Source organism: Chanodichthys erythropterus, chromosome 18 (genome assembly GCF_024489055.1).
Source record: "Chanodichthys erythropterus isolate Z2021 chromosome 18, ASM2448905v1, whole genome shotgun sequence".
Classification (NCBI taxonomy): Eukaryota; Metazoa; Chordata; class Actinopteri; order Cypriniformes; family Xenocyprididae; genus Chanodichthys; species Chanodichthys erythropterus.
The window spans coordinates 13,471,881-13,496,776 of NC_090238.1; the positions used below are offsets into that span (position 1 = coordinate 13,471,881).

At 36.6% G+C, this 24,896-nt stretch overlaps 1 protein-coding gene across 1 annotated transcript in view; it reads right to left on the minus strand.

Annotated features, from left to right (window-relative positions):
- Positions 1–21,550: 21,550 nt before the first annotated feature.
- Positions 21,551–24,896, minus strand: part of efcab11 (EF-hand calcium binding domain 11) — a 90,882-nt gene continuing 87,536 nt past the window's right edge. The window contains exon 6 of the mRNA XM_067367208.1: positions 21,551–22,254. Within this exon, the coding sequence (XP_067223309.1) occupies positions 22,149–22,254 (106 nt within the window). The 3' untranslated portion in view covers positions 21,551–22,148. The remainder of the gene's footprint in view (positions 22,255–24,896) is intronic.

Here is a 24,896-nt window from a genome sequence, read left to right on the forward strand (position 1 = left end):
TCTCCTCACATAACCTGTCATTTGAAACTGAATTTCTTTCAAATGGTCCACTGTTTTTTCATTCCACATGAACCAAAGTCAGATATAGCTGCTTCTGCAAGGTATATAGAGGAAAAAATAAGCCTTGTTAAATGCTGCATTCATCCTGCATTATTTATGCTGCATTATCTGAGTCAAACCTACCTGAGTGCAAATGACCTGTACACAAGGGATGCCAAGAAATGGAACAGTGCTCTTGAACACACTATAAGCATGAATATGATCCAGGGGCGTAATAGGATATAATGCGAACCATACTACTTAAACCACTCAACCGATTCCCATCAACAATACTCAATAAACATTGTTTACACAGCAGAGGTGGATCTGCGCACATCTTTAACAACTGCGCCGTTTTCTTTACACTCAGCGGCAGAAAATAACTCAAGAGAACGCGTATAAGAGTTGGCCCACAATAATTGAAATAAGTGGCGAAATCCGTAAGCTTAGAATCCTCCCAGTGCGATTCAAGGATGGGTAACTAGTCTCACACTATGAGCTGAAACACAGGGATGCAGCATCAACTCATATCTATAATGTGACACAAGGGACAATAACCATTATTATAATCTATTGAAGTCTGGGAAGCTAATAGACACCCAAAACAGAAAGAGGCGGCGCTGCCTCGCTGCTGGGGAGAAACGAGGGTGATTGTTTTTCACTCTCTGCGAGAGTGTGAGCAAAGAGCAGGGAGAACGCGTGATGGATCTAGCACAGCCACGCGCCTGCCGACTGAAAAATCAATCACAGTAATGGCTGGCGCTTCCGCAACGATTCTCCCGCAGAATGAAACGCAGCTTTAATGTGATATGCAAACAATAAAAACGGAGTGCAATTCTTTTTCAATAAAAGAAGGCACTTTTCACACAACAAACGCAGCATGAACAGGAAACTAATGTCACCATCCCGCCATCCATCTGTCTGTCTCACTCTTTCTCTGGGAAAAGCACTTGTGGATGGAACCATCTCTGACGAACGTACTGCTGGAAGGCAGAACAGGTCACGTTAACTGCTGTCAGGACTGAATTATCCCTTAATAGTGCAGCCTTGCCTTGTTACAACTGCTATGGTTAGGACATAAAACCAGTTTGTCTGAGTCCAAAGTTGTATATGACACACGATGGCTCTCTAAGCGTCCAGGGACTTTCACCACCAGGCACACTGTGAAGCGACCATGCAAGCCAAAGTAATCCATCTATTGTTTTTGTTTTTTTCATTCCTCATCCAGCGACACACACAGTGCAGATGGCATAATTTGTTGAGATCCTCACCCGGCTAATGGCCTAAAGCCCAAGTGGGTCATTTGCGCTGAGAAATATTGGGCCTTTTGTCCACTCAATCCTCACACACAACCTACACTCACCTATTGTACTACAGCACCAACAGCCTGCCACAGGCATTTGGATCAAGGACATGGTGGGTTTGAATTAATGCAGTACATTAAAATTTGTGAAGCATAGCTGAGATTTTATAGCTGGTAACAACTGAGTGGAATCTAGACTATTCATTTGTTTTATGGACAGTGTGGCTATCAGCATTTATGTACCAGCCACACATTTGAAACAAAACAAAATGATTACAAATATGCCTACAAAATTTCCATTACAACTTTTTACCATGGTTTTACTATAGTAACACTTTAGAAATTATGTTATTGTTGCTATATTGCAGTAAATTCATCCAAAATCTATTTAGGCTACTATTTTTCTACATAATTGCAAACGTTTGATTTATAAAAACCTAGTTAGATTGGCCATGATGTTGAAGAAATGCCCATGGATTTAACAGTGATTACTATGGTGTTGCTGAACATAAAAATTGCATTGGTAAACTATTAAAATTTCACAAACAATAAATGAAATATGTGACCCTGAACCACAAAACCAGTCATAATACTTGTAGCAATAGCCAACAATACATTGTATGGGTAAATTTTTTTCTTTTCATGCCAAAAATCATTAGGATATTAAGTAAAGATCATGTTCCATAAAGATATTTTGTAAATTTCCAACCGTAAATATATCAAAATTATTTTTTTGTGCATTGCTAAGGACTTCATTTGGACAATCCTCAGATTCCAGATTTTCAAATAGATATATCTACAGATGTCAAATATTGTCATATTAACAAACCATACTTCAATGGAAGTCTTATTTATTCAGCTTTCAGATCATGTATAAATCTCAATTTCAAAAAGCTGACTCTTATGGCTTGTTTTGTGGACCAGGGTCACATATTTTGAGACCAGAAAAGGTGAACTTACCATATAGGCCTGCTGAAGCCCCATCATATATCACCGAGAGAGAGCATCTGCTTTTCTTCATCAGATCTGCATGACTTGAAATGGCAGTAATCAAACCTTTAGGAGTCATTTAAATGCAATGGATGAAAAATAATTAACAGGTGTTTGCATGTATTTAAACCTTGTGAGAGTACCAGAATTTAAACATCAAAGGTTGACAGCACATACATTATACATTAGCCACAGGTGGAAAATAAAATGCGATGAAAAATCAGAGTCATTTAATACATATCTGCACAAAATTGAAAATCTAATTGAATCTGTGTGCGCGTATGTCATGTGGGATTCGCTCTGACACACTTCGCTGCGTGTTTCCCGATAAAACATTAATGAGAGGAATGCACAACATTTATAACGTTTGCCTCTCACCCTGATCATAATATTACCAAGACATAATTTGATATTATTACTGAAACATTCTGGAAAAGTTGAGCTCAAGCCTGTTGAGTAGACAATATGTCTAAAAGGATTGTGGAAATGGTAATCATAGTTTCCCCCAAAATACTGCTGTTATTGCTACTGCGCTGAAAGTAGAAATAAAGCAATGAATTAAAATGACAGAAAAATTATGTTAACAACACTGCTAGAAGGTGATCTGGTACTTTAATTATTATGACTTTACACTGTTAATAAAAACTTATTTTGGTGGGTACTATGAGCAGCACAGTGATTTTTAATTCACCTTTCCAAAATCAATACTTGTTTTCATCTACTGTAAATATACGGACAGGCAAACAAACAAACAAACAGACAGGAAAGGTATATGTAGTATATATAAAGTAGGCAGAAAAAATATGTATAAACAGAAGGAAAGATACAGTAGATAGCATAGACAGACATATATGGCTAGTATAGACAGACACATTGTTGGGGAAAGTTACTTTTAAAAGTAATGCATTACAATAATGCGTTAATCCCCCCAAAAAAGTAAATAATTGTGTTACTTAGTTACATTTAATATAAAGTAATGCGTTACATTACTTTTGCGTTACTTTTTCTCATCATGGCTGGCCTTTGTTTGTTTGTTTTTATAACAACAAAAAAGTTATATTTTGGGCAAATGTAAAGGCCCTTTCACAAAGTGAAATGAATACGCCTCAGGCTGAAGGAAATGCATTCATGCTTGTACAGTCGAGGACGCAGTTAAAACAAACAAGCCTTTCAGCTGTGCTGCCATTCTGAAATACAGAAGAACAGGATGCAGGAGGAGGAGTACAGTAAATGAGTAAATGTATGCTCACATTTGGTCTAGAAGTAGAACTAATCTAAAATAGCCATCATGTTTACAAAGCGCACACACAACGCGGTCACACCAGACGTGACAAATTTCATCGGATGCTGCAACGGTCGTGATATGACGTCACGGTCTACAGCATATTTTTTATAAACGTGAATTCAAACATATAACATATATTCAAAATGTAAAAATATACAACCTACCTGACTTTACTGCAAAAATCTCTTTCTTTAAATGCAATATATGCACGGTTATTTCCTGGTTGTCGTTAAGCCCATAAGCCAGCTCAGGCATTTCCGGTAAACTGTTAGCTGTTCAGTACTCGTTGTACATCGACATAAAACCATCAATGGTTGACTTTTTAATGTTGTATTTATATTTTCATGCACATTTACCTAATTTGCCAATAAACCAGTTTTATTGATTGCAATAAAGACGAAGCTATTGGGACGTTTAAAAACGCAATTAGACATGCACACACATTTTTTCCCCAGCACTTAAAATGTTATTTTTAATGTGATGACCACAAACATTATTTGTTCATCCTTCTGAGATTGTCCCCATTGTAAAACTGAACGTATAAAAATGTAGGAAATTCAACATTTGATAGAAAACACTAAAAAAAAAGATAATAATCACCACTTTAACCAGCAGGTGGCGGCAAAGTATTTTTAAATTTATTTGCGCATATATCAGCCATTTCCTCTAATCGTTTTTCACTTAGTTTTTGACTAATTAAACATTATAAAATAACTAGGTTTAAAAATACATTTTGTCAATGTGAAGTATGAAATATTTAAAAAATGTTAAGAAAAACAATAACTTTTCTTGTGAATAAATGACACTGCACTTTTCCTTTGTAATCACAGCAGCTGTCAGTGTAGCACAAGATCAATGATTTCAGCACTCCTGTAAAAACACACATTTTATTCAATTAATCTAACTAAAGTGCACAATAAATATTTCATTTTTGAAGCTTTTTTTCAAATAAAAGTGTGAAAACTGATGGTCGAATTGAATTTAGCAAATGAGGAACAATGAGGTACATCTTTATTTATTTATTTTTTATGCTGTCTTACGTTTGAATAACTAAATTAATGCTATGCCTGACTATTTAAGTGACTATATTCTATTACTATTCTATTCTAACTATTACACTACTAATGCTCAACACACCAGTAAATGACTCTCACCGGAAGTTTTCGAGCTGGCTTATATTAATGCGGAAGTTCTAAAGAACGCATATCGTGACGAATCGATCTTCTACTGGTCGCAAGTCTTCACTTGATGCGAATTCGCAGGTCAGAATTCACCAAACTTGAACTTTGGAACGCAGCAAAATGCGTAACTTTTCGCACGAGCTTGCGTATGAATGGAAGTCAATGGGACGAAAAGTGCAGTGTGACCACGCTGATTTCTCTCAACATGGGGACAGGAGAGCTATGAGTCAATAAATTGGAAAACAATAACTTGCGTTACTTACTTGAAAAAAGTAACTCCGATAAGTTGTAAATTTTGTTTTGTTGTAAATTCAAAAGTAATGCATTATTTTAATAGTTAAAAAGTAATCTGATTATGTAACTTGCGTTACCCCCAACACTGGAGATATAAATATAAAATAAAGACAGACATATGGAGAGATAGATAGAAGACCTGGAAACTAAAAGTTTGTAGGTTCAAATTAATTAGGGTGTTCAATAAACAAGCAATACAAATAAACTGCAGCTTACCCCAGTATATTGGGAAACATCTATATTTTCTTTTTCCTCTGAGGATTTCTCATCAGATTTGCTGTAAGATATATATTTTCTGTATCCTGCCACATTATATTAGTCAGCACGGCATTACCTTCTCTAGTCTCCAGCACCCTTAAATTTATGATTCATTCATGCCTGAGGCAAAGGCAAAGGAACTAGTTCCTTTAAAAGTGGGCCAGAAGCGTGGGGCCAGTGTGATGCCGCTCTCCAAATGGAGCCCTTTCTGAAAACACAGAAAGAGTGAAGGAGATTACAGGCACAATACTCCGCCATGTTCTCCGTACCCAGAACTCCCAGGGGTCTGCTTGAGTCCTCACAAAAGCATTGATCTCTCTTTATTGATCGACTTTATGTACCACTTTTCCTCCTCCTGCTCCCCTCCATCTTTTTGTTTTCTCAGTGTCACCCTGTTTGCTCACCTTGCCAAGTAAGAACTCCAGATCTATTTGAAAAGGCCTTGGAGTGCCGTTCATTTCCTTCTCATCTGTGAAACCCTTTGAGGTAAGAACTCAGCTCCAGGTAATTGCCTCTTAGATCAGTGAACACGAGTGCTTATTCCTCAGGTTTGAAATATTGAGTGGCTAATTTGATTGCTGGTTGATGAGATGAATGAAACATTGCGATGTGCAGCTTAAACGCATAAAGGTACTCACCAACTGTGAACTGAAGTCAAGAGTACTGCCTATCAGAATGTATAGGATCAATGTGGTGACAGTCTGATTGCCCTATATGAACCTTCATGGTCCTTTATTACAGGGGTTTTCTTCCTGGTGCATATGATTAATTACTCATCTCAAATGAATGAACTCTGATACTTTATTCTTTTGAGAGTTTCTTAAGCATTTAGATCTTGAAAATATGATTTCCATTACTGAAATACTTTATTCATAACCAATGCATTAATTTTATAATAAGGTCTATGATATTACATATTACCTAATAATGATAATATAAAATGTATATATTTTTTATTGATACACAAAATGAATAAATTAGGCTATACAGGCTATGTCGAAATGCATACGGGCTAAAAACTAGCTACAGGCACAACAAGTGAACAATTTTGGTCGAATTTGAGGTTTTCATTTAAACTTCTAGAAGTATCTTTATTTGTAGGCTACATTTTGAGGAGTTGGCTACCTTTCCTTTGTCCATGAAAAAAATCACGTCCCGTCAGGATTGAAAAGTAGTTCCAAAATGACATTTGAACGGACGTCTATCTAATTAATTAAGTAAATAAGTATTATATATTGAACTACACGTAGCTAAAAGTCAAAGTAACAATTATACATGAAACACCAGAACATTGTAGTCATGTGTAAATGTTGCCTATATAAATGCGTCTTTATGAAATGTTCTGTCGTAGGCCTACATATTTTTACAGATTTATGCTGTCCTACCGTGACTATTTTTGGCCAGGGACACGACGTTGCCGTTGGACCAATGTTTGCTGGGCACTCAGCACATACTACACATAAACACAGAATTACAGTGTGACGTGCAGAGCGGGTGAGAGCCGTGAGGGAACGGCGCGAGGCCGGTGACGCGAGTGTTAAAGATCTTCACCTGCGAGTCGCACCGGCCTCGCGGAGGAGCTCCGGAAGCATAAAAGGAGGAGCAACAACAGTCAAGGACGAGAGAGGACCAGGCCTGGACTTTATTTTATGTTTTGTTAAGTTAGTGTGGCCGGCAGTTGTCCATGAGGAACTGCCGGTATTTGTTTCGTTTGGTTCTTTGTTTATTTTGAATTAAAGTTAAGTTTGAACGTTCGCCGGTTCTCGCCTCCTTCTTTCCATATTTACGAACTGTGTTACATACAGTATTTTAAAATATTTATCTTTGCGAGTATTCACACAAACATGATCTGTTATATCTTAAGTGAACATTTGAAGATTTTTTACTATAAAAATGGTAATAAAATATGACAAGATCTCAGAGTTAAACTGTGTCAGAAAAAAATAATATTATGTCAGATAACACTTAATTAAGCAAAACATGGTTAGATCAAAGTGTCTGAATAATTTTTGGTCCCAATTTTTTTTATCAATTTTACTGGTAGTCCACATGTATGAAGAATTTTTGGGTATGTCTCAGTTTTCTTTATTTTGCTATCTTCACTTAAATAAATAAATGTACTATAGTGTCCTGCACCCACTAGTAAAAAAATAAAAATAAAAAAGAAAGTATATCTAGTGTCTGAATAATTTTTGGTTCGACTGTGTATATATACACACACGTTCATATATATATATATACAGTACAGTCCAAAAATTTGGAACCACTAAGATTTTTAATGTTTTTAAAAGAAGTTTCGTCTGCTCACCAAGGCTACATTTATTTAATTAAAAATACAGTAAAAACAGTAATATTGTGAAATATTATTACTATTTGAATATATTTGACAAAGTAATTTATTCCTGTGATGCAAAGCTGAATTTTCAGCATCGTTACTCCAGTCTTCAGTGTCACATGATCCTTCAGAAATCATTCTAATATGCTGATCTGCTGCTCAAGAAACATTTCATGTGTACAATTGTACAAAATATTTGTGTACAATATTTTTTTTCAGGATTATTTGATGAATAGAAAGTTCAAAAGAACAGTGTTTATCTGAAATCTAATCTTTTGTAACATTATAAATGTCTTTACTGCCACTTTTGATTGATTTAATGCATCCTTGCTGAATAAAAGTATTCATTTCTTTAATTTCATTTCAAAAAAATTAAAATAAAAATTCTTACTGACCCCAAACTTTCGAACGGTAGTGTATAATGCTACAAAAGCTTTGTATTTCAGATAAATGCTGTTCTTTTGAACTTTCTATTCATCAAGGAATCCTGAAAAAATAAAAATAAAAAATACACAACCGTTTTCAACATTGAAAGTAATCATAAATGTTTATTGAGCAGCAAATCAGCATATTAGAATGATTTCTGAAGGATCATGTGACACTGAAGACTGGAGTAATGATGCTGAAAATTCAGCTTTGCATCACAGGAATAAATTACTTTGTCAAATATATTTAAATAGTACACAGTTATTTTAAATTGTAATAATATTTCACAATATTACTGTTTTTACTGTATTTTTATTTAAATAAATGTAGCCTTGGTGAGCAGACGAAACTTCTTTTAAAAACATTAAAAATCTTAGTGGTTCCAAACGTTTGGACTGTACTGTGTATATATATATATATATATATATACACACACACACATATATAAAATGTGTGTGCATGTGTGCACAGCTAATTTTGAAAGGCCATTAATGTAAAAAGATGCAATTTGCAAATGTGGCTAATCACCCAAACCTTAAAGGGTTAAAATAGTTCATGTGACTACAGTGGTTCAACCTTAATGATATGAAGTGATGAGAATACTTTTTTTGCGCAAAAACAAAATAAAAATAATGACTTTATTCAACAATTTCTTCTCTTCCCTGTTACGCAGTTGACGTAGTAAATTCAGTGCAGCGCTTCTGGGTTCTACCTCAGAATGCCGGCTCATTATTGGCCCGCTCCTGCGTCAGCATCACACACATGCATCGTGCGGCTCACGTACAGCATCAGTCAATACAGACTCTGCGTTCTGACGTAGAATGATGTTGCTGCCTATGTGTGGTTCAGAAACCCTCAGATTTCATAAAAAATATCTTAATTTGTGTTCCAAAGACAAATGAAGGTCTTACGGGTTTGGAATGACATGAGGGGCTGAGTAATTAATGAGAGAAATTTCATTTTTTAGTCAACTAATGATGTCTTTACAACCTTTCTGGACCTCAAAAGGTGCAATGACGTTGCTGCCTATTCGTGGTTCAGAAACCCTCAGATTTCATCAGAAATATCTTAATTTATGTTCCGAAGATGAACGAAGGTTTTACGGGTTTGGGACAACATGAGGGTGAGTAATTAATGACAGAAATTTCATTTTTGGGTGAACGAACTTAACACCTTTTTCTGTATTAAAGCAGGTGGGGGCAGGGGCAGGACATGGTAGATGGATAACAGACAAAAAGCCACAAACACCAATTTTCATTTCAACAATGGAAAATACATGTTGACTTGGATGTTATTGTCACTCTATGTAGCTGTGCCATAAATAAACATGACCTTCTTCCAACAGACTGACTGTCTACGCTTCCTAAATAGTCTGTGTATTTGTCTGTGTCCCCATTTTATCAATGTCAATAATAAGTCGTGAGCTGGTTAATCTTCCAGCTTGGCTTGAACGCTGATGTTGGTCATTAGTAGGCCCATGTGCCATGAATCACAAACTAGTGGACAGACCGCACAGGGACAAGCAGAGAGAATTGATGAGATGCATCTGGTCCGTTTGTTCCATTCGCACTGGCCTGTTGTGGCATACACATATGCGACCTGTTGAAGGAAACTAACTAACTATGTTGAAAAACTAACATGCAGTGTGGCTTATTATTGAAGTATATAATGATTCATTTGGCCAAAGAAAGCAGGTTTCTTTTGCTGTAATGACACAAATAGAGAACTAAAAGAAGCATCATGTGGATGAGCATGTTTTCTTTGTTTGAACACAAACAAAATGTTAATTTTATTAGCTACTTAATTGATTGTCAGTCACCATAAAGTTAACATCCAGCATATGTGAACTCTGGGTTGCAATTCTGTATGAATCTGAAAATCTTTCAGTGAACGCACCACACATTATCACGCGCTTCTGTTTTAAAATCTTCTTTTGTGTGAGCCATTTGTCAGTGATGCTGAGAAAATTCATGGATAAATCAATAAACAAGCAACGTGAATGCATCATATTCAGATATTCCATTTACTGATGAGGTTTAATTAATTAGCGTAGAAACAGAAAAGGCTTGTTGAAACATAATTATTTAATGTTTGTGCAATAATGAATCAAAGCCAGTGAAACAGAACAGCACCTTTAAACATAATACGGTGATAAGAGGCTCTTCAGTGGCTGCCAGTGTGATATTTACACAAGCTAATTGAGCCAAACCCTCTGTGATACAGTAATATGGGCTTCAGCTCTGTTTGCACATATAATTAGAGTTCAGAGACTCTGCGCCCAGCCACCAAGGAATAAAGTAAAATGAATTGTGTGCATGAAGGCAACATTTGTTGCACTCAATGTCATATGCAGTCTTTACACTATCAGGATCACAAGAAAGTCTTGAATGTTCAAAATCAGAGCACTTACCGTGAGATCAAGGTCCTCCTACGGCATAAAAAGACAACATTCTCAATAAATATATTACAATATTATACATTAAGTGCCTTCATTAAAATGACTTCAGAGAGTAATTGCATCATTAATGTCACTTCAAAGACTAATCAGCGGGAAATTTCTAATTTACTGATGATGCATGTGCCATTTCTCTACGTACGTAAGGCAGATTCATTCATTTGTATGCCATATATCTGATGGATTTTGTATTTGATCTTGGAAACCTCTCCATCCATATGAAAAAGAAGTTTATTCAAGTGTGCTATTAGTATACTTCTTTTAAACTAAAAATAAGGAAGTATAATTTCAGTCTATGTACTTCTCAGAAATATACTTAAAATTGCACTTAAGTACTTGCCTTATATATTGACAGAAACTTGTATTCAATCTTTTGATTGAGATATACTTAAAAGTATAATTAAGTATTCTAAGTATACTTGGCTAGTAGATGTTACTCTTTTGATTGCCTATTAAATATTTTATTCACATAGTTTTACACACCGTCTTATAAACTTGCATTGTTTGAAAATATTGATTCATAAAGAAAGTGTCTGATTTTTTTGTGTAGGCTAGTCCACTTTTTATGTCACATTTGAATTTACTTCAAATCCACTTTACTCTTTTCTTTTTTTTTTAACTACTTTACACTTTTATATGGTAGGGGGCGCTATTACACATCTTGTGAAAGAGTACAGAATCAAATTGTGGGAACGTTTTCGTGAGTCGCCAAAATATGTACCAATACATATATATCACTGCAGTTTCCAAAAGAAATGAACACTAGAGGCAATAAAACGGCAAGCGCTTTTAATCATTATCATACACAGTTACGATTACAGGATCAGATTATGGATTAATAAAGACTTGTTTTCATGTCTCTTTGCACAATATTATGTTATGATTTCAAAACGCTTTTTTTTTTACCAAAGTGCACGATTTGTAAACGAATATATTTTGGACTTTGCATCGCTTAACCAGCTCCATATGTTTCTCTTTTCTGAAATAACAAGCTTGCTCGGTAGCTCAGCTGATACGGAGTTGTACTTACAACGAGGAAGCCTTGGGTACAAATCCCGTGAATGACGAGTCACAGTAAAAGAGCTCAAAGAGAGATCTAAACAAGCTAAAACGGCACGATTACGGATGCTTTTTATGTCACATTTGCTTTTGTTAACACTATCGGGTAGGTTTAGGTGTAGTGTCGGTGGGTATGTTATTTTAAAGTGCAATGGAGTGCAAAATTCAAATCAGAACTGTGGTGATTCGTATAAAAACTAACGTCATAAAAACATACTATATACACGTTTTTTCTGTTCTGGTAAAAAAAAAACATGCTTTTTTTCACATCGAAACTGCAGTGATATGTACGGATTGGTACGTATTTTGCGACTTGTGAAAACGTTCCCACAGGTACGTTTTTCTAATGAGACTGGGTTGCCGGATCAAAACACCGGTGAAGAAGAAGCAGATACAAGCGATAGAAGATTGTTTACACGATTGAAAAATAATGCGTTCATCAAACAAATTAAACAGCATATAAGTTCAAAACTGCCTAACGTTACAAAATGTAATGTCGACCAAGGAAGGGTTAACGACTGTGAAGCTTTGGGGGGGTTGATGGACTTGATCACGATCTATGTTTTATTCATCATTCTGAATCCGATCCAGACATAGTCTTTGACAAAAATGTCTCCTTTAATCTCCTTTATTTTTTTAATGAAACTTACCCACATTCAAGTCTTGATTACAAAAAAAAGGATGCATGAAGCTAGAATAAAATGTTTTTAAAATGGAAAGAGTTAAAGTACAGTTAAAGGTATATTTCGAGTATATATATATATATATATATATATATATATATATATATATATATACCTAAATAGCAACATAGTAGTAAACTTGAAGTGCAAAAATAATATACTGTATGAATAGTAAACTATAAGTATGAAGTTATGTTCACTTACAAGAATACTTGCAGTATAAAATTACTAAACTTGTAGTTTACTAAGGGCATACTTCAAAGTGTATATTTATAAACTAAAAAATGTGCTAAAAGTATTTGACTAGTAAACTATCAGTATACCTATAAGTTCTCTTGTAGTATAGTTGCAGTACAATCAAAAAGCGTAGTTGTGTACTCAAAGTTTACAGTAAAAGTATACTTATATACGCTAAAAAGTGGGCTAATTTAGTCCCAAGCACTGAAACAGTACACTAACAAGTATACTTCTTGTACATTGATATTAGTACTTACTACATAATGTATTCTTAAAAATTTACTTGAACTTTACTTAAAGGTGCTAAAGAGGATCTTTTCGTCGACTGAGAAACCAAAGACTGTTACTGAGTTTTTGAAATGAGCGCATGTGTAAGAACAACCCCCCTTCCTTTCGAGGGAACGCCTCCCAAAACTCGTGCACGAGTATTGGAACACGAGTGTTTACCACCGGCATTCGCTGTGTCGTGTTAGTGGATTCATTATGTCGGACTCACTGAAGGTAACTCAATCTGCAGTTGTTACTCCTGTCTCCGGACAAAAACATTGCATGCAGTGCCTGTGGAGTGTGGATAGTTACTCTCTCGTCTCTCACAAGGAACGTCACGGCAGTGATTGACAAGCCAGAGGGCCAATCGTTTACACGATGATCGCGTAAACGATTGGCTGACGTTTTTAAGGCCCTACCTTGTGCACAGATGATGTATATTAATATTATTCCTTTCAGTGCACCTAATAAATAGTCTTTTATCAGTTAGTAAAGACAGTGTCAAGTAATATTGCAAAAATGTATAAAACAAAACATCCTATTTAGCACCTTTAAGTATACTTAAAATGAACTTGAAATATACTTATTTTTTGTTAGGGCATCCTGTTGCTGCACTACTGTAACATCAACATCAGCAACATCAGCTTAACCAATGGTTTGAATTTAGGGTGGGATTATCTGTCTGTCTGTCCAGTGGTAATAATGAGTGTTCAGGAAACCTGCAATTTTGTTGCAATCCCATTTGGTAACACCGGTGGCAAAGCAAGTAAAAGTTTTTGAAAATGTTGGATTCCCTGAAGTCTCTTGGAGTGGGATAAAATAAGGGGAAAAATCAATTGAAACAACCCTTCAAACCAAAGATATAAATTGGTCTCATTCCATCCACATAGCAGTTTCATACCTCATTAAGCTAATACAAAGATAAACGAAGAACACGTCTTTAATTTTTGAACGTGACAAGTGTTCAAGGGTACCGTGAAGAGACATTGCATCTCTTTCATTAGTTCATCAGAGTTTTGAGTAAAAATTAATTTTTCATCCATTCTCTCCATTTCATTTGGGGTCTTGTGTGGCTAAACACAGCTTAAGGGAAAGAAAAGGAGGAAAGTATCAATAAATCATGTTTAATAGGCCCCCCATAAGGAAATCAATATGCTCATAGTGCCTTGGAATGTGCCTTCACCATCGGCATTCTTCAGCCTTTACAAAAACTAGCTCAGAGCAGAATATATTTGTACATTTAACCTCACTACAGATAGTAACCAACCAAAGGGAAAATTGAGAATTTATAATTAGGCTGCTTTCTCTTTAAATATTAATCATAAAAGTATTGCATAATAAAGTACATCATCTCAGATTAGAAAGCAAGGTGTACTTGGTGTCCTTACCTCTCGCTTGGTTACCTAGACTTCCTTGAGGAACAGATTTTGTATTTTCTTGTTCCTTTTTACCTTTTATTTTTACAAAATTGGAGAGAAAAATAAACCCCACTAAAGAAGGTGGGAAATAGGCTGAGGAAAAGTGACAAGATGGAAACGAACTTGCATTGTTTCTATGAACACCTCGGTTCAAAGCACCTGCTTGGTCAACCGTTAGGCCACGGCTCCAATGTTTTCATTATAATGTAAATATATGTGCGCTGAACTGTAAAAATACCAGTTACATTGAATTTTAAGACCATCTGTGCAGTCTTTCATTCAAACACGTTGCCTATTAATTTTCTCTCCAGACTTTGTTTTAGAGAGCATCATGTTAACAGTGACTTGTCTTTCGGTAACAGCGGTGAAAACAGCATGAACAAGCTGCTGTGACAGGTCTGCTCAGACCGAACTACACAAGAACCCCACAAAGATGGCACTGATGGACTGAAACAGAGGTTCTCGTCTTCCAGAGATAGAACACTCTGTGGCAACACTCGCTTTCTGCTAGCAGGCTGAGCTGGGAGCAAGGTCCCTCATTTGTATCTGCCAGTCCTGATTAATGATATTTCATCCTTACCATGTTCGCTTGGTTTTTTTGTTTTGTTTTTCCCTCCTCCCAACTTGCTCTCCTTGTTTCTCTCTCAGGTTCATTTCAATACATACACACTGCGCTGGAACAAGCAGGCCTTATTGAGACATAACTAGATTTAGGGTGCTTCAAAACAGCCATGACTTGTGCAGATCTTTACACGTGGTGGAAACAGACTCACTCACATGTGCACATCAGATTGGACAAGGCTAAGAGAACTAAAGTGAGTGCACGTCTCAGTCATGCTCCTATTAGGAAAACATGATGACATGACATAAAAGTCAGTGACTAGTGAAGTGACTAGGGGTATAGCAATATACTGGTATTGATGATAACTTTGATATTTATATTAAAAAGGTTCCGTATCGATTACAAAGTATTGCTACTGACCTATAAGGCCCTAAATGACCATTCTTCTATTGCCCTACAATCCATCACGATCTTTAAAGGTGCCTTAGAAATAAAAATTGAATTTACCTTGGCATAGTTGAATAACAAGGTTCAGTACATGGAAATGACATACAGTGAGTCTCAAACACTGTTGTTTCCTCCTTCGTATATAAATCTCATTTGTTTAACAGGCGAATCTCAACATAACTGTTATGTAACAGTCGGGATCATTAATATGTACGCCCCCAATATTTGCATATGCCAGCTCATGTTCAAGGCATCAGACAAGCCAGTATTAAAGTCTGGATCTGTGCATAGCTGAATCATCAGACTAGGTAAGCAAGCAAGAACAATAGCGAAAAATGGCAGATGGAGCAATAATAACTGACATGATCCATGATATCATGATATTTTTAGTGATATTTGTAAACTGTCTTTCTAAATGTTTCATTAGCATTTTTGCTAATGTATTGTTAAATGTGGTTAAAGTTACCATCATTTCTTACTGTATTCACGGAGACAAGAGCCATCGTTATTTTCATTTTTAAACACTTGCAGTCTGTATAATTCATAAACACAACTTCATTCTTTATAAATCAGCCGTTAGCCACAGAGCACTATCAAACTCATTCAGAATCAAATGTAAACATCCAAATAAATACTATACTCACATAATCCGATGTATGCATGCAGTATGCATGACGAACACTTTGTAAAGATCCATTTTGAGGGTTATATTAGCTGTGTGAACTTTGTTTATGCAATGATAGAGTCGAGAGCTCGGGAGGGGGCGGAGAGCGCGAGCAATTAAAGGGGCGGCAGCCTGAATCGGTGTATTGCTAATTATGCCCCAAAATAGGCAGTTAAAAAAATTTATTAAAAAAAATCTATGGGGTATTTTGAGCTGAAACTTCACAGACACATTCAGGGGACACCTTAGACTTATATTACATCTTGTAAAAAAAACGTTTGATGGCACCTTTAAGACTTTTGGTAGTATGGATATGGGAGAGTGTTTTCCTTAACTCTGGAATAGCCTTCCTGATCATGTTCCAGACTCTGACACACTTTCCAAGTTTAAATCTAGATTAAAGACACATCTCTGTAGCCAAGCATTCAGATAATGCACCTCATAACCTTGTACACCGGTTATATAAGATCAAATACATGATTATCTTTTGCTTGAAATATTATGTACAACAGCTATGCTAATTATTCTCCTTTTCTGTTTTATCTCAGGACGCCCATCCCGAAGTAACTAGAGAGTACGCCAGCTTCAGTTTGGACCAGCCTCATATGAAGTTTTCAGATGACCCAACACATGTGAAGAGATGACGCCAACCCCTGCCAGGACTTCAGATGACGTCAACTCTGAATAAACATGCACCACTGCTAAATTTTCTACATATTGTAATCATTATGATCACAACTTGTAATAATTGCTTTAATGAGATCATTGTTTCTGCCTAAATGAATATACTCTACAATATTTAACTAACTGCATGATTTGTATTATCTTAGAACTGTACATTTTTGACATATGGACATTACTTTGACAAACTCACCTCTAATAACAGATTACTCTAAATTGTAATGTAGAAATATGCATTTTTCTGTAAAGCTGCTAAATATGTATTGTGAAAAGCACTGCACTGAATTGATATCATGTTAATAATATATACATAAGATAATTTCATAAATAATCCAGCGCTAGGAACTAGGGTTTGGCACTTCAACATAATAGGTGGCAATACTGCACCTTAATGATGATTGATTTATTGGCTAAAAAACAGAAAACTGAAAATAAGGATAGCAAAATAAATTCACTGATAGCATTATTTTTGTTTTGATTTTTAAATTTCTATAGATATCAAGATAATCATTAGTGAATTATTTTGGACAATAATTGTGTAGTGAAAATCTGATATTGTGACAACCCTCATGTGCTTCATCTTTGGCAATTGCGTTTTGAAGCTGTATAGTTACTGGCTACTATTATAGATTTTATTAACTGATATATAATTTATATAATCAAATATCTTTTTGAAATTTGGATTACCTTTGCTGTCATCAAACGCTCAAGTACAGCTAATCTTTCAAAATACTAATAATTTAATAAAATAAAAATAAATATTTAGCAAATTTTAAAAATGAACATGAATATTTCCTACTGTACATTATAATGTTGTGATGCTTAAATTCACTTTTAGCACTTACAACAATTTACTCACAACTTTGATCTAGAGATGCACCGATACAAAATTTCTCCAACGATACCGATAGCCGATTATTCGGTGATATCTGCCGATACAGATAGTTTAGGGGTTCTGTCTTTTATACCTTCTTTTAAATAAATGATAATTTCATTACAATTAATAATAAATTATTATATTTTTAATTATTATATTTTGAAAGAAATGCAAATTAAAACTTTATTCTCTCCATTTCATAAGTTGTTATCATAAACACATTAATTTATCATTAGTATTTGTCACGAATACAGCTTCTCCGGCGCATCCTCCGGACCACCGGAGGGAGCCATCCCCTGAATATTGACTATTCGTATCTGGACTCCATTTCCCATAGGCCCGCATTCCTGGGACTGATTACCCTTACACCTGCACCTTATCACACTCACACTATTTAAGACACACACACACACACACACACTCTCAGTCGCGAAGTCTTGATTTGCTGTAGTGATCATTTCTGAGCGTTTATTGTGGACTGAAGTTCTGTTATTACCTGGACTGAATATCTCTGCTGAACCTTGCCGCCTGCCTCGACTCTTGCCTGTTTATCGACCTTGTGATTGTTAGCCGCCTGTCTTGAACTCTGCCTGTTACCTGTTTATGCCTGTTTGCTGCCAGCCACGACCCTTGCCTGTCCCCGACTACGGTATTGTCTCACTCCTGTCTGATACTAACGCTATTAATAAAACTGCATCCTCTGTCTTCCGACCCATCATTACAGAATTAACACACATTAACTAAATTCTGAAGATTAAATTAATATTTCTTAACTTTCTGAATGTTATTAATTCATATAATTACTACAACCCGAATTCCGTAAATGTTGGGATGTTTTTTTAAATCTGAATAAAATGAAAACTAAAAGACTTTCAAATTACATGAGCCAATATTTTATTCCATCAGACAACACTACATCACTCATTAAAGGTCCCATGGCATGAAAATGTCACTTTATGAGGTTTTGTAACATTAATATGAGTTCCCCTAGCCTGCATATGGTCCCCCAGTGGCTAGAAAAGGCGATGGGTGTAAACCAAGCACTGGGTGTTTTGCTTCGCGTTTGAGAAAATGAAAGCTCAGATGACCCAATCTGGAATATTCCCTATATGTCCTCAAATGGGGAAAGGTTACCTCCCCTTTCTCTGCTTTGCCCGCCCATGAGAAAATGAGCTACAACCGTGAGATTCGAGATTCAATATTTTTTTTTCCTCGAGAGACATCATGGTGAGCGAAGCATGGCAGTTGCTCAGTGTTTGGATGTACAAATTAACACCTTAGTATTTTTTTAGTTCCTTCATCCACGAAGAAACAGTGGGTTAATTTAATTTTCTCTGGTAATACGCCGATACAACTTCCCATAGTTTTGTATGTCTGCGCCACACATTTCACTGATAACTGTTTCCTCAACGTGGGCCAATACAGCCCAGCTACTGTCGCTAATGTAAAGGTAGACAGCATCACGTATGTGTGTGAATACACACACTGTAACACGAGTGTTGAACATTTCTTTGTTGTTTGGATAACCGTTCTGCTGTTATGGCGCACGCGATATCCACATTTCCACATTGCAGAACTTGATGTAATTGTAAAAAGATTGTAAAAACTTTACATATTTTATATTTCATAAATCTTAAAACAGATAAATGATTTTGGCATGGTAGCACATTTTCCACCTATCCGAAAAGGTATTTGTAATAATGGCAGAGGACTAATTTAGTTGCACTGGTTAGTGTTTATAGCTGATAATTATAAATATAATATATATACGATAGCAAATCAGAGCAACATGAAGAGCCAACAATGTAGGCAAGCATTAGCTACATGATAATAACTGTAACAGCATACATAAACCAACTAAAGTACCGTATCCAGACACAATGTTTTAAACTAACCATTCGGAGATGTCCTGCTGTAGCCGCTGAATTGCAACTTCTTCATCCCGATGAGATTCTGGGTCAAACTGAAAGCTTGAACGACTGCGTGTCTAGGAGCCATTGCGATACATCAAATGTCAACATTAGTGCATGGTACCGTGGCCGCAAGCCACACCCACCCTCCACCTTGCCCTGCCTCTCTCCTCCTCATTAGCATTTAAAGCTACAGACCCAGAAATGGCACGTCCTGAGGAAAGCTCATTGTGGGACTGGCTTGTAGTGGCTGAAATTCTGCACCAAGGCTGAATTTCAGGAAAGACATTTCAGATACAGTACTAGGGACCACTTAGACCTATATAAAAGCATCCAAAAAGTAGCATGTCATAGGACCTTTAACATGATTGTGTCATTTAGACATTACTAAATGGGCCCAGGAATACTTCCAGAAACCACTGTCGGTAAACCCAATCCGCTGTGCCATCTGCAGATGCCAACTAAAGCTCCATCATGCAAAAAGGAAGCCATATGTGAACATGGTCCAGAAGCGTCCTGTCAGCCAAGGCTCATTTAAAATGGACTGCTTCAAAGTGGAAAAGTGTTGTATGGTCAGACGAGTCCAAATTTGACATTCTTGTTGGAAATCACGGACACCGTGTCTCCAGGGCTAAAGAGGAAGGAGACCTTCCAGCGTGTTATCAGCGTTTAGTTCAAAAGCCAGCATCTCTGATGGTATGGGGGTGCATAAGTGCATACGTTATGGGCAGCTTGCATGTATATAAAGGTTTTAGAGCAACATATGCTCCCCTCCAGATGACGTCTATTTCAGGGAAGGCCTTGTGTATTTCAGCAGGACAATGCAAAACCACATACTGCCACTATTACAACAGCATGGTTTCGTCATAGAAGAGTCCGGGTGCTGAATTGGCCTGCCTGCAGTCCAGATTTTTCACCTATAGAGAAAAATATGTCAAAGATGACCACAACTCTTCAGCAGCTGGAAACGTATATCAGGCAAGAATGGGACAAAATTCCATCACCAAAACTCCAGAAACTCATAACCTCAATGCCCAGACGTTTTCACACTGTTTTGAAAAGAAGATGAGATGCTACACCATGGTAAACATGCCCTTGTCCCAACTATTTTGAGACCTGTAGCAGGCATCACATTTGAAATGAGCTCATTTTGTGCATAAAATTGTAATATTTCTCAGTTTAAACATTTGTTATGTTATCTATGCTCTATTCTGAAAAAAATATTGACTCATGTGATTTGAAAGTCTTTTAGTTTTTAATCGGCCGATACCAATTATTGGCTGATATATCATCATTGATAGATGATAGATCATTGCTGCATATTATTAACCAGCACTGCTTCCAACAAACACACCTCTTTCAGTTCCTTTTGCATTTGCTCCGCACAGTTTGATTTCAGTCTGACCCTGTTAAATCATTTTATCATGCATTTCCTCCCTGTGTGAGTGGGATGGTACATATTCAATATGTTTGGTTTTGTCCACAACTATCAATTGTTGAATTCTTGTCTCACTATCAGCTCATAGCAGCTCCATGCCATGAAAATGAATGAGAAAAAGGGAACGCTATCCTCATCTGCAGAAAAAAAAGCTACTGAGAACACAAAGGAACATAGTATATTCCCTAAATCGGCTGGCATAAACAACAGGCACACAATGTGTTAATCTACGGCTCTCTGCATTGTTGGCAAGGCTTAGATTGAAGCCACGTCACAAAACAGTGCTACCTTTCCTCGCACGGTTTTGACTCACGGTGTCACACGTTCTCTCCCACAGCACAATACGACAACTAAACTGGGGGATTGGTTTAATCGAGTTTCAAATAGGAAGGTGAAGATTAAACTAGCGCCTCTCTGTTTATATTTGAACAGTGGGCCATTCCCGAAAATGAACCTATGAGTGGATTAGGCACGTATTTGATTAAAACTGTATTTGATTATTTTTCTCCAAGGCCATTTCCTTACTTGATGCCTCCTGAGCCCCCTGATGGATTGTGGATAGAGTGAGCGTCATGTCATACAGATGAAGACTCAGGACTGATTACAAAAACAAATTAATCTTTATTCAAATGGGAATGCAGCAAATCTCTCGAAACACAAACAAGTATTTACAGTTCTATAATCGCATGTAACAAGACGAGTCACATAAAATCCTCACTGAACGAGTGCGCTTGGGCTTTTCAATATATGTCGCTAGCCGTGAGTTTTGCAAAAACAGAATCAGAATGTGTTAGTTAATATTCAATTTTAAGGCAACCTGTCTATTTTGCAGATGAAAATTGAACAGTGGAAGAGAATTTTAAAGATCTGTCCCTCCACATGCCATAAAATGGGTTTACAGAACTCACAGGAGTGATTTTACGAGGCACAGAGTGCAGAATATCAGAAGCCTGGGAGGGGAATATTGTTCCCGCACCTAGTGAAGTGGACCCTGAGAGGTTGGGTTAAATTTAATGTGGTTTGTAAGGCAACTGCACAATAGAAATGTGTGCTTCTCTATTACACGGTGCAGCCTCGGTCCAACTGGATCGATACAACATCAAAACTCATCATCAAACCCAAGTGTCAAGCATCTTAATTTACTCTTTCTTTCAACAAGCAAGGCCAAACGATGTTCACTAAATTGCTAACAGTTATCTATTGGAGAGTCAGTGTGAACACTTGACTGTCAAAGCTTTATATTAAAAACAAAAAGTATGGGCTCACTGGGTTGAGAATACGTGTTGTTTTAGGGGAGATCTAGTTGTATGTATTCTCTACAGAAACAATTCTGAAAATATTATTTTGTGGCTCCTGTAGAGCTGCATATGTTCATCAAACCATAGCTGATGACATTTTCAAAGTCCTTGAAGCTGATATGACCATCAGAATCCTGATCTGCATGCCTGTAAAATTGAATAAATGAACAAATAAATGTGTTAATGTTCATGTATAAACAAATAAAATAAGTAGGGTAAGATGGAGGAAGATGCCCTCTTTTAAGAATAATGTGCATTTACTGCTAACATATGTACATATGCAATTAGCATGTAAATAAATGGTAAAAACATTTGTTAAAGGGATAGTTCGCCCAAAAATGAAAATTCTGTCATCATTTGCTCATCCTCAAGTTGTTCCAAATCTATATAAAGTTCTTTGTTCTGCTGAATACAAAGGAAGATATTTGGAAGAACGCTTGTAACCAAGCAGATCTCATCCCCCAAGTATTTTTTTCCCCTACTATGGTATTCAATGGGGGCGAGATCTGCTTGGTTACAAACATTCTTCCAAATATCTTCCTTTGTGTTCAGCAGATCAAAGAAATGTATACAGATTTGGAACAACAATGTATTTAGTGACATAATGGTCAAGTGGTAAATTAAAGGTGGTGGGGCCATCTTACTCCAGAGGGTATCTTACCCCATCTTACCCTACAACTTGTTTTTCAATCCATTCATTGCAAGACATTCAATGACATCCTGTAAATACAGAAAAAATGATTAGTTTGTACATTTAAAATCAGTTTAACATTCAGACTTTGTCAAAAAAAGAAAAGATGTGAGGGCAAAGTGCTCTGTAATATTAAGCCAGAACTCAGAAAACACTATTGAGTATCTGTCAGTATCTGATATAAACTTAAACTGAATAGCAGGAGAGCAAGTAATATGCAATGCTTCAGCTCTCTCACTCAAATTCAACATGACATCGTTTCTTTGATCTATATCCTATGCACTTCATCACTAACATGGCCTGCAATAACATTCCTTTTGAAATGCACTGATGCTGTTGGTGCAATCTGATAATCCATAAATGTGATGACAAATAAGTTGCATGGACATTTTCTGGTTTAGCAGGTGTAGTCAAGCACCTTCTTGCTTTGTGGGCCGATACAGTTGAATACCTGTAGAAGTGGTAGATATATCTCTGCTCTTAGATGTGAAAGTGGCTGATGTTCACTCTAACCTTGGAAGTAAGTGCTGTCTGATTGACTTGAGCGAGTCAAGCGCCTGACTTATTGTACTTCCTGGTGGTGTTCGTTCCCTGGACAGGTGGTGAATGTGTGGAGAGCAGCTCATTTTTAACTGACTGAGTCTTTTAACGGCCCTGAGGGGAAAGTCATATGGCAGGAAGAAAAGCCTTGACTAGAACTAAAGTTCTTATGTCAAAGCCAAATTTCATATTTCAGGAAGTAAAATGAGCTTTTCCAGCTGGAAAGGTTACCAAAAATGTCTTGATACTAAAAGTAAAAGCAAAGACAATGAAGCAGAACAAAAAATATACACCAACTTATCAGGCACCATGGTTACAGGCTTACAGACATTGACCATTTAAAGGGTTAGTTCATACAAAAAGAAAAAAAAAAAACTGTCATTAATTACTCCCCCTCAAATCGTTCCACACCTGTAAGGGGCCATCTTTTGCACGCTCAAATTCGTTATTTCAAATATTGGCGCGTGGCAGGCTAACGCAAGGGCTAGAAATCAATTTAATCTTTGCTGAAACTTCTTGTCGTCGTGGAGAGCGCAGTTCATGGTTATGCATAGCAACGACAGACGCCATGGGAACGCAAACGCTTTGGAAAGAAGGAGAACGCGGCTGCGCTTTCCACGCGTTTTTAGATGTAATATGTGAACACAAATTAAGATATTTTTGATAAAATCCGATGGCTCAGTGAGGCCAGCAAGATAATTAACACTTTCGGATGCCCAGAAAGCTACTAAAGGCATATTTAAAACAGTTCATGTGACTACAGTGGTTCAACCTTAATATTACGAAGCGATGAGAATACTTTTTGCGCGGCAGAAAATATTGACTTTATTCAACAATTTCTAGTGATGGGCGATTTCAAAACACTGCTTTTTACGAATCTTTTGTTTCGAATCAGTGGTTCGGAGCGTGTATTAGCGTGATTTCAGTAAACGAGGCTTCGTTACATCATAAGTGTTTGATGCACACTCCGAACCACTGATTCGAAACAAAAGATTTGTAAAGCTTCAAAGCTTCATGAAGCAGTGTTTTGAAATCACCCATCACTAGATATTGTTGAATAAAGTCGTTATTTTTTTTATTTTTTGGGCGCGCAAAAAGTATTCTCGTCACTTCATAACATTAAGGCTGAACCACTGTAGTCACATGAACTGTTTTAAATAATGTCTTTAGTAGCTTTCTGGGCATCTGAAAGTGTTAATTATTTTGCTGGCAATGCAGGCCTCACTAAGCCATTGGATTTAATCAAAAATATCTTAATTTGTGTTACCAAGATGAACGAAGGTCTTACGGGTGTGGAACGACATGATTGTGAGAAATTAATGACAGAATTTTTATTTTTGGGTGAACTAACCCTTTAAGTGTCAATGTCCACTGACTGTGTCATCAGTCTGTCTTGGTTTGCTGATGTAACCAAGTGACATGTCCAGATCTATCACACACTTCTAGCTGCTGAGAGCAAAGCTCTTCTCTGTTCTCTCAAAGCAAGCACATTTCACTTCGGCGAATGACTCATTCGTGACATAACGAGCAGATAAAGACGGTGTGAGCAAATTGAATC